The 16,221-nt window shown below is 36.3% G+C and overlaps 2 protein-coding genes across 2 annotated transcripts; both read left to right on the top strand.

The window, feature by feature from the left end:
- The first annotated feature begins 1,563 nt into the window (after positions 1–1,563).
- LOC104246406 (uncharacterized) lies at positions 1,564–4,966 on the top strand. Its single transcript, XM_009802216.2, has 5 exons — positions 1,564–1,874; positions 2,652–2,729; positions 3,705–3,786; positions 4,160–4,302; positions 4,428–4,966. Exons 1-5 carry the CDS (start codon positions 1,572–1,574, stop codon positions 4,635–4,637), a joined length of 816 nt encoding a protein of 271 aa, XP_009800518.1. The 5' UTR covers positions 1,564–1,571; the 3' UTR covers positions 4,638–4,966.
- Positions 4,967–9,215: 4,249 nt separating this feature from the next.
- LOC104246408 (protein MODIFYING WALL LIGNIN-1-like) lies at positions 9,216–11,781 on the top strand. The gene is made up of 3 exons (XM_009802217.2): positions 9,216–9,588; positions 9,734–9,945; positions 11,406–11,781. The coding sequence occupies exons 1-3, from the start codon at positions 9,496–9,498 to the stop codon at positions 11,644–11,646; spliced, it is 546 nt and encodes a 181-aa protein (XP_009800519.1). The 5' UTR covers positions 9,216–9,495; the 3' UTR covers positions 11,647–11,781.
- Positions 11,782–16,221: the final 4,440 nt, after the last annotated feature.

The following is a 16,221-nucleotide window of genomic DNA, read 5'->3' as shown; positions in this document are numbered from 1 at the left end:
ACCTCCGATCCAAAGTTATCAGAGTGGTTATCCAGGTCCCCATGGCCAGTTCCAGGGTCAGCAGTCACAGCAGCCGATGGCTTGTTATGCTTGTGGAGATCTGAGGTACCTTTCTAGATTTTTCCCCAAAGCGCAGGGCGGCATGCACCAGCAGGGTTCTCATGCCATAGTTCTAGCATTGGTTGCTTCACCGCTAGCTCAGCCATCTAGAGGCAGGGGTCAGGCTGCCAGAGGTGGAGTCCAGGCCATTCAAGATTGAGGTCAGGTCGTTAGAGGTGGAGGCCAGCCAACTAGAGGTAGCCCGAAGGGCAGAGGTCAGAGTGGCGCGGCCCAGCCCCGTTTGTATGCATTCCCGATTAGGCCTGAGGCCGAGTCATCTGAAGTCGTTATCACATGTATTGTTCCAGTTTGTCATAGAGATGCTTTAGTTCTATTTGATCCGGGCTCTATTTATTCCTATGTGTCATCCTATTTTGCTTTATATCTGGTTGTGTCTCGTGATTCCAGATGACCAGTTCTGCCAAGAGATGGTGGAGATATTATGTGTTGACTAGACCAGCTGGTTCACCTTCACTTACCTCGGATCAACTTTCACAACTATTTCTAGAAAAGTTCATTCCTTTCACTCTGAGAGAGGATTAGCCCAGGCAGTTTGAGCGCATTCAACAGAGTAGCATGAATGTTACCTAGTATGAGACTCGATTTGTAGACCCCGTGATTCTTTGAGTTCTCCTGTATATGTGTCTATTCTTGTGGGAGATTCTATTATTGTATGCTCGTGTGTGATTACTATTGGGAGTCTTGAGACTAGTATAGATCTCCTACTTCTTGATATGGTAGACTTTGATATTATTTTGGGCATGGATTGACTGTCACCGTATCATGCTATATTGGACTATCATGCCAAGATGGTGACTTTAGTCATGCCAGGGGTTGCCTCAATTAGAGTGGAGAAGGGCTCCTGGTCATTCTACCAACAGGGTTATTTCTTATGTGAAGGTTCAGTGTATAGTTGAGAAGGGATGCTTAGCTTATTTGGCCTATATTCGTGATTCTAGTACGGAGGTTCCTTCCATGGATTCGGTACCAGTTGCACGAGAGTTTTCAGAAGTATTTCTTGCAGATCTGTCGGGGATGCCACCCGATAGAGATATTGAATTCTGTATTGATTTGGCTCCGGGCACTCAGCCCATTTGTACATGGATATTTTTTCCTTTTTTTGAATTTTTTTTCAAAAATGTGTATGTCCATGAAATTTTGCAAGTTTTTAAAAAAATTTCGAAATTGAGTTGTTCAAAACCACTTTTTCAAAATTTACTGTTTCTCCGCTCACAAAATTGCAACATTTTTTCAGGTGAAATGCATGTCCATACATAATTTGAAATTTCAAAAACCATTTTCAACTTAACTCCAAATACTAGTTTTTTCAAAAATTACAACTTTAGTCCAAACGCTACTTAGATTAATTGGGCGCTCGAGTTAGAAAGAAAAAGAAAAAAAAAACATTAATGTGAGGCCAGTATTATTCCACTTTGAAATTTGTGGTAATAAGATAACCAGACATTCCTTTCATGCACAAAACTTTAAGCTCTCAGTCTTCAGACACCATGAAAATACCAACCACTAGAGGCTTAGCTACAAACTCTGCAGCTCCATTCTTGAGCAGAATCTCAACATCAACTTCAGCACTTAAATGGGTTCCTCAATATCAGCCTTGTTGGGTCGAATTTCGGGTTTCTTTATCAAACGGGTCAGCTCGTTGCACTAATTCATCAGTTCATGCGTCATCCCCTGCTATTCAGCCGGACTTCGATTCAAACATACTGCATATTCCAAAAGCAAAATTACAACTTGTAGAGGAAACTGTAGAGAAGGTGAAATATGGTTTTTCGTTTGAATAAGTACATCCTTTTGACCATTTTATGTGATGAAGTTTGTCTGAAATACAGAGTTTAAACAAGAAATAACAAAAGTAAAATGAAAAGTTAAAAATATGGGTGTTTTTGGTACGGAGAAAAATGTTTTCCATAGAAAATATTTTCCTAGAAAATATTTTTTTGGAAAATGAATGGTTTTATCACTTATTTTCTTATATTTAGTTGGTGAGGGAATAACTTTTTTCCGAAAAATATTTTCTGTGTTTGTTTAAAGAATAGAAAATATGTTTTAGAAAAATAATTTTTTATGCTATTTTCCTTATCCCCTTTTCCAAATCTCCATAAAAAAAATATTTATTTTGTTGAAATGAAAAAAGAAAGTACTTTAAAAGAAAATATTCTTAATAATATTTCTATTTAGTGTGGGGTAGGGTAGGGTAGGGTGGGGGTTGGTGGGTTAGGGGTGGGGTGGGATAGGTATGGGGTTGGTGGAGATGGGGAATAGTGCGGGTAAGGTTGAAAAAGAGTTTTGAAAAATATTTTCCCTTCTAACATTTTTCTCCAATTGGAAGAAAATGAGTTCGTAAGTAAAATCTTTTCCAAAATATTTAAATCGACCAAACATGAAAAAATTGGAAAACGTTTTCCTTCGTACCAAACACACCCATTATTTTAAAATATAGAAATGTTATTCTTTTTTATACGACAAATTAAAAAGGAAAGTAGGTCACATAATTATCATCATTTTCTTTTGTTTTTTTCTTTTCCTTGTAGGTTATATACAGCAGTCGGTTTTTTGCTATTCTTGCAGTCTGGGGTTCATTGATTGGCTCATTTCTCTGTTTTATTAAGGTATTATTTTAATATTTCCATCATTTTATCCTTAATAATTGAAAATCTGATTCATTTGTTTTTGTTTGGTGAAAGTGGATATGTAGTTTGTGATTTTAAGAGTGATGCCTAAGCTGTACTTGCGAGCTAGTTCAAGCGGTTCAGTTTTTTCACCATTGTTGCAATTTGGAACCTTAGATATTCTCTTCTGTCGTGTAAATGCTGTCCTATTTTGTATATTCAGCAGCCTGGACTGATAACCTGTTTTAAAATACACAAAAGGGAAAAAAGAAGAAGGTAGTGATGACCTGGAAATCTGGTGTGGTTAATGAATCAAGAAAAGAATAAATTATTGTAAGATCATTGATTTGGATCAATCAAACTTGTCGCGGGACAAAAAAAAAGTAGAAAATTAATCTTGAGATTGTAACCTTTTAATACCCCAGCTCTATGGGTTAGAAATGAAATATTGGATGATCCTCACCTCATAAGCTAGCTTTTGGGATTAATTTAGGCCTAACAGAATCAGAGTGGTATCAAAGACAGACATATCAACTCTTGTTGTTGTGTTTCTCAATGTTGGGCCCCCATAATCCACTTTCCAGATGAGTCCCGAGTGTGTGTGTGTGGGGGGGGGGGGGGGAGTCCGACATTGGTTAAAGAAATGAGATGTGGTCTCCTTATATGGTCTTGGATATTTCTTAATGAACTAGCTTTTTGGGTTGAATGAGACCAACAGTCATATCTTAATTGGTTGATAATTTTGCAAGAATAGGCCAAGATCCGGATTATCTCATGCTTCTTTTCATAGCATTTTTAAAAGCCTGTCTGAAGAGCATAGAAATGCTACTCCTTATAGTTATACAATAGAGCACTATCGACCATACATTTCCCAGCTTTATTATTAGTTTATAGCAAAACTATAGGCGCTTTTTTCTGCAATAAATATCGAGAAGACTTTGCTACATGATTGAACTAACTTGTTTCGATATTTAGGGCTGCAGTTATGTAATATCATCATTCCAAGAATACTTTGCAATCCGAGCAAAAGTCATATTGTTTCTTGTTGAGGCTATAGGTAAGTTTGTAATTACTATTTGCATTTCTGACTCATGCATATAGCTTTCCTATGTTCTTTCTTTGTCATGTGAGTGCTGATTTCGTTACGATACATGAAAGCCACAGATCTCCTAATGGTGCTTGTTTCTTATTGTAATGACGGTCTCTTTAGAAGCATTAGTGAATGAGTTTTCATTTCATTTATGCAAGAAATTTGAGGCTTTTTTGTAATGCCATTGCATGTGGAGGTTCTTAATCAACTTTAAGAAGTGGCAGTGGAAAACACCCTCTAATAGAAGTTCAATTTTTATGCCTGACTGGTAAAACTATTGTTCATTCTTCTGTGTCCGTGATTTATGATTTTACTAACTGGTTTTCGATTTCTCAAGTAGATATATATCTCTTAGGGACAGTGATGTTAGTCTTTGGCATGGGTCTCTATGAACTCTTCATCAGCAACCTTGACAAGTCAAAATCAATGTCAGAGGAAAGAACTCCATATAGATCAAATCTATTCGGGATATTCACTCTAAAGGTTAGACTGAATCCGTCTCTTTAACAACTGCATATTGGTGCCAATTTTCCAATGCAAGATTCTGTTGCACAGATGACATTATCGTGTTTCTTGCGCACAACATCTGATTCATCTATTTTGTACAGGAACGGCCAAAATGGTTGGAGATAAAAACTGTTAGTGGGTTGAAGACCAAAGTTGGTCATGTAATCGTGATGCTTCTTCTCATTGGTTTCTTCGAGAAGAGTAAGAAGGCTGTCATACACACACCATTAGATCTGCTTTGCTTCTCAATTTCAGTGTTGCTTTGCTCTGGCTGCCTATTTCTGCTTTCGAGACTCACCGAGGAGAATTGATCGCTTCACAGTTTTGTACAGTCCAAAATATTTTAATATACTGGTGTTGGTAATCTTGCCTGAGCTTAACATGTATTTTTTTCGTGTCCATATGCATAGGTGCAGTATGTTTGCAACTGAGGAGTGATGTACAATAACAATCTCCTGCTTAATTTTTCCCATTTTTTTGGGTTCCTGTGCAGTTTATTCCTAGTCTGAGTTTATGATTCAGAGCCTGTATAATCTTGTAAAGACTTGTTTTCTTGTCTTTGGCAAACTTTGTATCCTTAACCATACAAAACAGGACTTTTTCTCCTTGCACCTATTAAGCAAGAAGTAACATTTTACTCCCTCCCTTCCAATTTATATGACACTTTTCGCTTTTCGAGATTTCAATTTTTAAATTTTGACCATATTTTTGATATATTGAATGATTTAGTATTCCAAAATAAAATTTACATATTTGAAAACTTTGTAAAAAGTACTATAAGCCACTAGGGGCTCGGGTTGCTGATCAGCTGATGAAGAGGTACGTGTTCTCGCCATCTACGAAAGAATAGAGTAGAGAGTTCAATTAGCATTCAGAGATCAAACCGCACAACAAAGATGAATAGAAGTGAAATTGTTCCTAACTCTGTAGCATCTGGAGGATAAACACATACGTCTCCATACCGATCCCTAAGACTCTACTAAGCTTGTTCGTGAATTGTGAGACCTAGAACACCTAGTGCTTTAATACCAATTTGTCACGACCCGAATTTCCCACCTTCGGGACCGTGATGGCGCCTAACATTGTACTCGCTAGGCAAGCCAACATTACAGATTATTACACCTCTTCCCTTTATCCTTTTATAATTAAAGTTTAACAAAACGAAATCAACAGAAATAAAAGCAGAAGTACATAATTTAGTTAATTACCCATATACTATTAACGAAAGCCGAATAGATACCGCCCTGAAACTGGTGTCACAACTCACGAAGATTCTATGAATACTACATGTAATGGTTTGAAAGAAAATACATCTGTCTCGAAGAAAGTAAAACAGAAATAAAGTAAAGATAGGAGGGGACGCTAGGGCCTGCGGACGCCTACATGTCTACCTTGGGTCTCCTGAATGTAGAATCAGCAACCGACCTCTCGATCAGCCACTACCAACTCCGAAATCTGCACAGAAACTGCAGAGTATAGCATCAGTATAACCGACTCCGTGTACTGGTAAGTGCCGAGCCTAACCTCGATGAAGTAGTGACGAGGCTACGGTGGGGCGTAACAATATATAACCTGCAACAGTTTATACTAAGACAGAAAGGAATCGCAGTATGAAATATGACAGTAACTTGCATTAAATAAATACGGAAACCAGACTTTCTACTGGTAATCAACTATTACCAATCCTTAAGAGATCTTCAACACTACAATAATGAATTTCAGCAGAAAAGAATACATAGATAACACTTGATGCGGCGCGCATCCCGTTCCCACCATATAATCAACAACAGTATAAGCATTCACCCTTATTGCTCCTTGTTATGGCGCGCAACCCGATCCTACTAGTCCACCCTTATTGCTCCTCAATACATATCACCCTTATTCATCCTGTTGCGGCGTGCAACCCGATCCCAACTGTCCACCCTTATTACTCCTTGTTGCGGCGTGCAACCCGATCCCACCAGACAATCACATTTCACCTTTATTACTTATGTTGCGGCATGCAACCCGATCCCAACATTTCAGTACCAATCACAGCACAAGAACAGGTATTTCACAATTTAACTTAAAACCTTCCGCAACATTTATACCTCAAATCATAACAACGAGAGGTCTATGTCATTATGAAACTTCAACAGTTAATACCACACAGCGAGACCAACCAAAGTATACCATGAAGCACCAACAAACCAACTTCAACCAACAAGGTAATAAAATGAAACTATGAAACAATTAATACTTCAATAGAGAAAACAACAGTTAATATGAAGCAATTAGACATGGAAACATTTATGAGCAAGTAGTAATTAAGACAAGAAAGAATATATTATAAAACGGGAAGGGAACATGCTAAAATGATAATTTGGTGGCGCATAGGTACTCGTCACCACACCTATACGCCACACACATGGAACTCCACATAGCAAATAAGTCGGGGATCCCTAATCCCTCAAGTCAAGGTTAGACCAAATACTTACCTTAAGCCAACAGGTATTTCAACGTTCAATTACTGTTTTACCTCTCGATTTCACCTCCAATCCACTCGTATCTAGTCATAATTAACTTAAAAACATCAATAAATGCTAAAGAAAACAATTCCAATGCATAACTATAGGTTTCCCAATATTTTTCCCAAAAAGTCAAAACCTGACCCCGGGCCTGCTTGGTCCAAACTCGAAATTCGGACCAAAATTCGATTACCCATTCTCCTCCGAGCCCGGATATACAATTGGTTTTGGAATCCAACTCCAAATCGTGGTCTAAATCCCCAATTAATAAAAATCCCTACTTCTACCCAAAACCCCAATTTCTATCATAAACATCTCAGATTTTTGGTTGAAAATCATGAAATGTGATGGGAAAGTGAAAGAAAGTGGTTTAGGATCACTTACCAAAGTTTTGGGAAAGATTTGGTCTTGGGTGAATCCCTCTAGGGTTCTAGGATTTGAAAAATGTTAAGAATGGGTGAAAATCCCGTCTAAGTTATGTTTTGAACAGTTGCAGATGACGCATTTGCGACATGAGCATCGCAAATGCAAACCTGTCGCATTTCTGCGACTGTCGCAAATGCGAACAATTGGTCGCAATTGCGATAATCCCCCCTTCCCTGACTACTTCGCAAATGCGAACATAGGCTGGCCCAGCTTCCTTCGCATTTCTGATGGAAGCCTCGTTAATGCGACCTCCACAGTGATCGCAAATGCGAACCATGACCTCGCATTTGCGAGGTCTGAGGCCTGCAACACAATTGAAGCATACCAGCTATTTTTCTAAGTTCCAATTCACTCTGTAGCTATCTAAAACTCACCCGAGCCCTCGGGGCTCCAAACCAACACATGCACACAAGTCTTAAAATATCATATGAACTTGCTCGCGCGATCAAATCGCGAAAATAATATCTAGAACTATGAATTCAACACCCAAACTCATGAAATTTTCAAGATAATTTCAAAATTCTCAACCAAAGGTCTGAATTACATCAAATCATTTCCGTTTTTTTCACCAAATTTCACATATAAGGTCTAAATATCATAACGACCTGTACCGATCACCGGAACCAAAATACAAGCCCGATACCAACAAGATCAAATCTTTTAAATTATTACATTTTCAGTCTTATCAATTTTTTCAAAAATTCATTTCTCAGGCTAGGGACCTCGGAATTCGATTCCGGGCATACTCCTAGGTCCCATATTTTACTACGGACCCTTCGGGACCATCAGAACATTGGTCCGGGTCCGTTTACCCAAAATGTTGACCGAAGTCAACAAAAATCATCTTTTTAAACCAAAAATCATCATTTCTTAAATTTTTTCACATAAAGCTTTCTGGATACACACCCGACGGCGCACGCAAATCGATGAGAGGTAAAATGAGATTTTCAAGGCCTCGAAACACAAAATCATATTCTAAAACAGAAGACAACCTTTTGGGTCATCACACGGAAAAAGTATTTGATTTGAGTAAGACTATGCATTATTAGTTTTAGCTCCTTACAACATTCATAAAGAAGTGAAGTTGAAAACATAAGTATTTAAAACTGAAGTTTAAAAGAGAATCATAAAGAAGTGAAGTCGAAAAGATGAATATTTGAAAAGAGTATGTGGAAGTTACTTCCTCTTTCTTTGCTTTTTCTTCAACCATTGATCATCCGATGATAGCCTTTAACCTATGCTATAGCCTATAGCCTCCTTGCCAACATAAACCCATGTCTCTTGAATTCTTTCTTCATGTTAAATATTCCAGAAGAGTTTTTTATACGACGGTATATATAAATTTAATCGGAAAAAGAAACAAACATTATTAAAAAAAATTGAAATTAGCTACAAACTTTGTCTCTAATCTATTGCTAAATCTCTTGTAGCTAAAAGAATTTTTTAATAATTATCGCTAAGTATGATTAGCGACGAATTTTATTGTTTAGCTACCGTATTTGTCCGTCACTAACTCTTATTTTTATAGTAGTAAAATAGATAGCCGGATTTAACTTCTGTGACTAATTGTTTTGTAGCTTTTTACTTCATCATAAAGTGATCTATAATAACATTATCTATAGTAATTCTGAATTGTGAACCTAAAAAGACCAGCTAACTAATTTAATTTCTTACAGCCATTAAAATACACTAGTGTAGATACTATTTACACCATAGGCATCATAGTTGGATAGAAGTTGAATCATACTTAACCATAAACCAACTCCCCCCTCTACAACAACGTGCCCCACGGTGCCACATCAGGTGGATCTGTTAGTTACGACTTCACGTGATATATATAGAGAGAGATCAACTGGAGATCATTTTATTTCAAATTTTGAATTCGTATTTGTGCTACATATATAAGTTATATCCCAACCCCCCACCCCTCTCAAGTCTCAACAACCGAAAGAAGCACTGTAACAATTAAAGAGATTGACAAGTCAAGGGTTTTGATCAAAGAGCTTTCTTTTAAGTAAAATAAAATAAAGAAATGATACCTCTCTGTTTCAAGAAAACCAATCCAAAGGCTTCTAAAAAAAGGTGAAGTAGCCCGAAACGAAAGTACGAACGAATTAGAGGTAGCACGCACCTAAACTATTTTGAGTAATCTTCAAACTGATTCTTCCTTTCCTCTTTCAACTTTCTTTATTGAAAGCCGCCCCTGCTGTACCAAAAGGAAAGAATTATCTCTCTTATGGAAAAACACCAAGTCATATTTCCGTTGATTGTCTTCTTTGGTTTTATCTCCTTCTCTCTTTGCATAGCTGCTGAATTCAAGAAATCAAAGGTATGTCTATTACATTCACTTTTCTTGGATCATTTTTTAATGAGAATTTCCGTATTATTAAATTATTGAAGACATAATTAAGCAAGTAAAAATTGTCTGTATCAGTTTAAGCTTTTAAATGAGATGGTCGTTTTGTCATGTTCAGAAGAAAGATCTGAGACTAGATGGGAAATACTGTTACTTCCTAGGAAGCGCGGCGTTCGGATTGGGAATTGCAGCTTTAACATGTTTATTCATTGCTCAATTCATTGGAAACTTGCTAATATGTAGAAAGTTATTCTCAAGGGATAAAACTGAAAACAGTTCCAAGGTTGAGAACAAGTCCATCATTGCTGGCCTCTTTTTGGCACTTTCTTGGTAGGTCCTTGTTCTCAAAAAACGTATTCGCAATTAGTGTTTACAATGTCTCGTATATAATTTTTTATCACTAAGTTAATGCATATTCTCACTTTTATAGTTGATTCATAATAAGGTTAAATTGCTAAATTTAGTGTGGGAACACATAATAAATTTTTCTTTACTTTCCTAGCTTTTATTGACCTTTTAATCACTCACGAAATCAAGGGATATATAGTCACTTGCATCGAGTTTTACGCTAATAAAACTGGAGAATTGTTCGATAATATTAAAGTATAAATCATGCTGCTTGACTAAAGTACATGTGTCAGAGAGGTGAACAAAAATAAATTCCTGTATTAGAATATCTCTGTTCTGAGATATCATTGCCCGCAAAATCTGCCAATTCTGAGATACTTTTCTTCTCAAATAATAATATTTAAAAGTAAGCATTATATATATATATATATATATAGAGATTTTTTTCTTTTTTTACCGTCTATTACAAGAGTCATTTACTATCTTTTGCAGATTACAGTTTCATGTTTGTTATTAAAAATTATTGTAATTTTGATTTTCAAATGACCTGAGAATGTAAAAAAAAGTTTAGTGTCCATGTATAGTAGCTAAACTCTAATTCATTTTCCTAGAAAAAATAATACTATATGCAAGGGTGTATCTACACCATTCGTTGGAGTATTCTCTCTATACCATGTATAATGTTATATTCTTAAAAATTACTTAAATATATATGTGTATTTAAACTCTTATGATTCAGTGATTATTGGGTGCACCTTTACAAGTGAAGTTAGCGGTTCGATTTTCAATTTTTAGGCATGTCTAGTGTCCCCTCTTGTATTTTAATTAAGTATATTTTTTTATTTGGTTTATTCATTCAAAATCGTCACATCTAACACATTGAAATCCTCGATCTCTCTTTGTCATTGCAAAATTTTATATTATTATATCTAATAGCTATGAATGATGTAGCATGGTTCAATGATCTCAATTTTTTAATGTGTGTGTGTATATATATATATATATATATATATATTAAAATTGTAAGAAATTTTTTAATTTTAACCTATAATTTCTAAATGATAATGGATTCATGCTAAGAGCCTAAAGGTTGAATCCCTTTGCACTATTATAAATATATTCCATCCATTTTCTCAAAATCTTGATCTGCGCCTGATATGTAATTACCTACTAATGAACATGGACAGCTACGAATTAAAATTTTTAAATGAATTGTTGAGTTCTCTGACATTTTGAGTAGTTGATTAATAAAAGGATCTTTATGAAAATAGCCATTAGATTCACTGTTTACTGTTCTTATTCTTCTGTGTACATAGACTATAAACTGATTATATACGGTTATACACATATATAGTTTAAGGAGTTAGGTAAATTTAGATTAATTCTTTGTAAACATAATATAATAAGCTAAACAAGTTGCAGAAATGGAATGGTGGGTGCAGGATCAGCTTTGGGATTGCTGTAATTTTAATAGGGGCATCCACAAGCATGAGCAGAAATCAGCACTTTGGTGAAGGATGGTTAGATGGAGAATGCTACATAGTCAAAGATGGTGTCTACACTGGCTCAGCAGTTTTGGTATTGGTCACTTTGAGTTCAACCCTTGGTTCAGCCATCATGAGAATAAGGAAGAGAAATCAAGTGGAACAAGATAGGAAAGTGCTTCAGCAAGTACTTCAATAGAAAAGATAGAAGATTGGAAAGGAAAATCTCAAACATTTTATAGTCTTTCTGGAGGTGAAGGTGTTTCTTTTTTTTCTTGTTTTATGATAAAAGGTCCAAATTCACCTTTCTATTATACGAAATATTGCAATTTCATTCCGGTTATACTTTCTGATCCTTTATATCTTTGTTATTAGATTGTCTTTTACTACAACGACACTCTAGCGCGCATGTGCGAAGCTACATTGTCTCCTAGCTAATTAAGGGTGGTCAATTAATCACCACTCATTAAAAAATTACGTTATGTATATAGTAAAATATATTTTGGAAGTATATAACATATATTAAACATCCTTTGCTGGAGAATTAATTCGTCTCTTTCAAATTCGAACACCCTTGGAACTACTGCTCTAGCGTTAAGTGTATAGATTCCAAGCGTCAAAATATTTTTTTAAAAATATATTCATATTTACCTTCCTACTTTTGCCAGTGCTTTAAAATTACCCTTTATAGTACTTCGTTAGAGCTCCGTTAAGTTTAAGTCAAATACTAAGGACCGGTTTGACTATAGATTTTGCCAAAATAAATTTGGGTTTTATTTGGCAAACACATGTTTGACCATAGATTTTGGCTACATTTTGGCAAAATTCCAAATCTCAATAGCTGGTTTTGGGCTAAAATATCACCATTATGTTTTTTAAAAATTGTCCCAAATTTTTGTATTTTATAAGAGAGCCCACCATTTATTATTTTGTAACAATGTTGTTTCGTCTTCTCGGTCAACTATGGCCAAACATGTGTTATTTATGTTCAGGCGTATAAAAGAGCCCACCATTTATTTTATGATAATGTACCAAATTTACTTATGTTCAGGACTATGGTTTGCGATAATATAATGAATGTTATTGATAAAGGTACTGTTGGGTATTTGTGATAGTTTTTAGAACTTGTGGATATAAGTCATGTTTCATGTTTTTCCAAAATAAATTTGGGAATTATGTTTTGAAAACTGATATCCAACTACATTTTCATCTTGAAACCAAACTTCACCCAAATCAAATTTTTCAAACCAAATTTGAAAATTTATGGTCAAACACTAGCTAAATCATTTGCTTAACGACAAGCATATGAATGGCAACAAATATGACGAAGGATAATATTTGTCACACCTCCTTTTTACCTACCCCCGGAAGGGCGTAAATGAGTTTTTCCAATTAAAGGACAATCGAAACGGAATTATTATTAAAAGATTCAGAGTTGCCACTTGGGAGATTTATGGTGTCCCAAGTCACCGGTTGAAATCCCGAATCGAGGAAAAGATTGACTATGTTTAATAGTCCGCGAACCAGAAATCCGGGTAAGGAATTCTGTTAACCCGGGAGAAGGTCTTAGGCACTCCCGAGTTCCGTGGTTCTAGCACTGTCGCTCAACTGTTGTATTCGGCCTATTTATCTGATTTTAACACATTTTGAACCTATGTGCAATTTTAACTTCACCGCTTTTATTCATTTTTAAAGAATATTGTAACGTTAGTAGAACACGTCTCGAACCACGTCACATAAATGCATCCGTGATTTTGACATATTTTAACATCGTTGAGAATTGGATTTGGGTCACATAAATGCGCACTCGAATTTAGGAATGTAATATTATTAAACTAACGCGCCTAAGCAATTACGATTTTGCAACTTTGTGAGGGCCATGGAAATTCAATTAGATGGCACGCCTCGAATTCTAAGGATTAAAACAAAATTAATTAAGCGACGGCCATGCAATTGTCAAATTGTTTGGCACGGCACACCCCAATTCTAATTTTTAAACAAAAGAAGGAATTTAAATTACCTTTGGAGGGCCACAATTATTTATGTTATTTAAATGGCTCACTTCAATTTATTTAAAAATAAAATCTAATTAATCTCGGGAGGGCCATGATTGGTTTTACTAATTAACACGGCACTACCCAAATGACTACAAAGACTTTGCTAAAAAAAAAACCCAATGAAACCAAAGTTGAAATTAATCGGGAGTTTAAAATTATGACTAAGTGAGGTCCAATGACGTAGTGGAATCACCATGGCACAAAGTGTTGGGCCCTGCAACAAATTTTGTTTGAGCCCAAGCGGAGAGCCCAGATCTCATGAGGCATGCTCAAGTCGAAGCTCGAATGGTCTCATTTCGAGCCCGGGTACTAGCAGTAAGCAATTTAGATTTGAAATATAGAGTGACAAGAAAGTCCAAACATCACAGATCCAAGAATTCGATATTGAAAAACCCCAAAATCCGAACTAACAATTACTAGACATCAAAACATTGATGATAATTAAACAGACAATTGTTCCAAGCCATTTTTAGTTCCAACACATTCATGTGCCAATCCATGAAATACTATGAATTAGCTATTACTGAAACTTGTAAGACTAAAAATAAACATGCTCATTTCTGAATTTCCACATTCAAGCCAATTGATTAAACATTTCAAACTTCTACACCATTTCTAAACTAAAATCACTCACATGCTATTTGACAATACATCAGCAATATCCTGATTACCCTTTGCATTTTTAACCCCCACTCAAACATGAGATTAACACCCAAAACAACGATTGCTCATCTTTAGCCAAGGATGAAACGACCTCACTACATTTTTAGCCTACTCGAAGCCCTTAATGCAACATTCCAACAGTCCAAAATTTAATTACAACATGAAAACTTGGCTAATCAAACAGAGACCAACTAAACGACATTATGAACAGATGACTAAACACATAAACATCATGAAAGATCAGCACTGCCTTTATTCCATGTTCAAATTGAAATCTACATCATGAAGAATTCAGAATTTGTACCTGGAGATTAAAAGGAAAGAGGTGAAGAAACAGTAACAACAACAGAACAACAGCCTCAGCAAACCAGTTCAAACCAAGAATTCGAGATGATATAGTAACAAAAGTAACCCCAATCAAGCTGGGACTACAGCAACTTCAAACCAAGCTTTTTAAAATCCAAATTCAAACCATTTCCACATCAACTGAATCAAAATTATCTCAGAAACTGAACAAATCAAAGCCTACTAAAAAAAATGCAATGGAACAGTGCAAGCACTCAGCCGTTTGTATTTTTCAGATTTTTTTCTCTTTCAAGTCCTTTAACTCTTGCAGTCTATGAAATAGTAAAATTATGCAACTTCTATATTTTCTGGATTTCCATCTCTCAAACTCTACCTTGAAAGGCAAGAAAAGCTGCCTTTATAGGCAAGGCACTAGGACAGCCTAAAGAAATCAGATTTTTCATTTTGACCCTTTTCATTTTTTCGTTTTTGCTCAAAAGCCCTTAGTTTAAAGCATCAGATTTCATATAAGTCCCCACCCCACTTTCCTAGAAGTTTCTGAATTCTGTTACCCAAGATTCCCTTTCCCAATTGCCAAAATTACCCTTTTAAAACCCCTATTTATTACCTCTGAAAACCAGACCCAAAAAAATGGGTTAATAACCCAAACCAATTTGGACGGGCCGCTCTTTGCCAAATGGACCAGAGACAACCCAAATCCCAAACGAACACTTATCTATTTGAAGAGAAAATTTGCAAGCCATGATAACATGAAATGATTTCAAAGCAAACCGACTTAAATTACTGATCAATTAACACGACTAGGCAGGGAATTAACTAAGTTGAAATAACCTAATTTAAACTAACTTGGGTGACTAAACAGAAAGGCAAGATCGGAGAATTAGCCACGCTATTAACATAATGGACTAAAGGAATCAGAAAACAGGCTTTCACGAAGAAGAGAAAACAGTGAATAAAAGACCAATTTAAACTCGAAAGATTAATCGAGTTTCATTCAGATTAGTATGAGAGAACTAAGCTAAAGAAAAGGGGAAGAAGAAAAAGAATAAGACAGTAAAAGAAAGAGAACACAAGAGGAGAAAGGAGCTTACCGATTCAGACTCGAAATCTATCGGAGACACAGGGCCTAACAAAACTAACGCCGATCGTTTGAATCCAAACTTCAAAACTCGAAGAACAGCCCTTATGACCATACATGCACCAAGTCCGATAGAAAAATGGCTTTTGAACTTTCAGGGCTCGAACTCAGATTTAGGATTCGAGAAGCTCCGGCAAGATTCGAGGAAAACGGAGTGAGGATTCGGCATGAGGGGGTCGTGGTGGCTATGTGGTGTTAATCTGGGGTCATTTGGGACCAGCGCCGCCGGGCTCGAGGTGGGGTAATGGAGGCGGCGCTTTAAGGTTTTGGGTGAGTTTCTGAAAGTTGGATGAGAGAAGTGAGACGAGTGAAAGAGAGGGGGTTGGAGTTCGGACAATTATATACGTGAAGCACCCCGGTTCCTGGCCGTTAGATTAAAGATCATAGATGGCTGAGATTCATTTCAGCCTAAACGGCACCGTTTGGTTGGGGTATGGGACGGACCGAGTTGGTTTAAGGTAGACGGGCGGCTAAGGCTGGAATTGGGTTGGGGCCTGGTCGGACTGGGTCGAAATTGTTTGGGTTGAATGGAATTTGGGCCTTGCATTTTAATCCATTACTCAACAGCCCTATTTTTCTTAATTCTCTATTTCCTTTTTTTTTCTTTCCC

The sequence above is a fragment of the Nicotiana sylvestris genome, chromosome 10 (assembly GCF_000393655.2).
Source record: "Nicotiana sylvestris chromosome 10, ASM39365v2, whole genome shotgun sequence".
Lineage (NCBI taxonomy): Eukaryota > Viridiplantae > Streptophyta > Magnoliopsida > Solanales > Solanaceae > Nicotiana > Nicotiana sylvestris.
Note: the sequence above shows the minus strand (reverse complement) of the source record. Positions and strands in the feature narration are given on the sequence as shown.

Bases quoted from the DNA above. Each gene is read 5' to 3' on its own strand.
- LOC104246406 (XM_009802216.2), top strand. From the start codon at position 1,572: ATGCACAAAACTTTAAGCTCTCAGTCTTCAGACACCATGAAAATACCA. The intron at 1,875-2,651 runs GTGAAATATGGT...TTTTCCTTGTAG, and splicing joins TAGAGGAAACTGTAGAGAAG to GTTATATACAGCAGTCGGTT. The intron at 4,303-4,427 runs GTTAGACTGAAT...TATTTTGTACAG, and splicing joins TCGGGATATTCACTCTAAAG to GAACGGCCAAAATGGTTGGA.
- LOC104246408 (XM_009802217.2), top strand. From the start codon at position 9,496: ATGGAAAAACACCAAGTCATATTTCCGTTGATTGTCTTCTTTGGTTTT. The intron at 9,589-9,733 runs GTATGTCTATTA...TGTCATGTTCAG, and splicing joins CTGAATTCAAGAAATCAAAG to AAGAAAGATCTGAGACTAGA. The intron at 9,946-11,405 runs GTAGGTCCTTGT...TGGTGGGTGCAG, and splicing joins CTCTTTTTGGCACTTTCTTG to GATCAGCTTTGGGATTGCTG.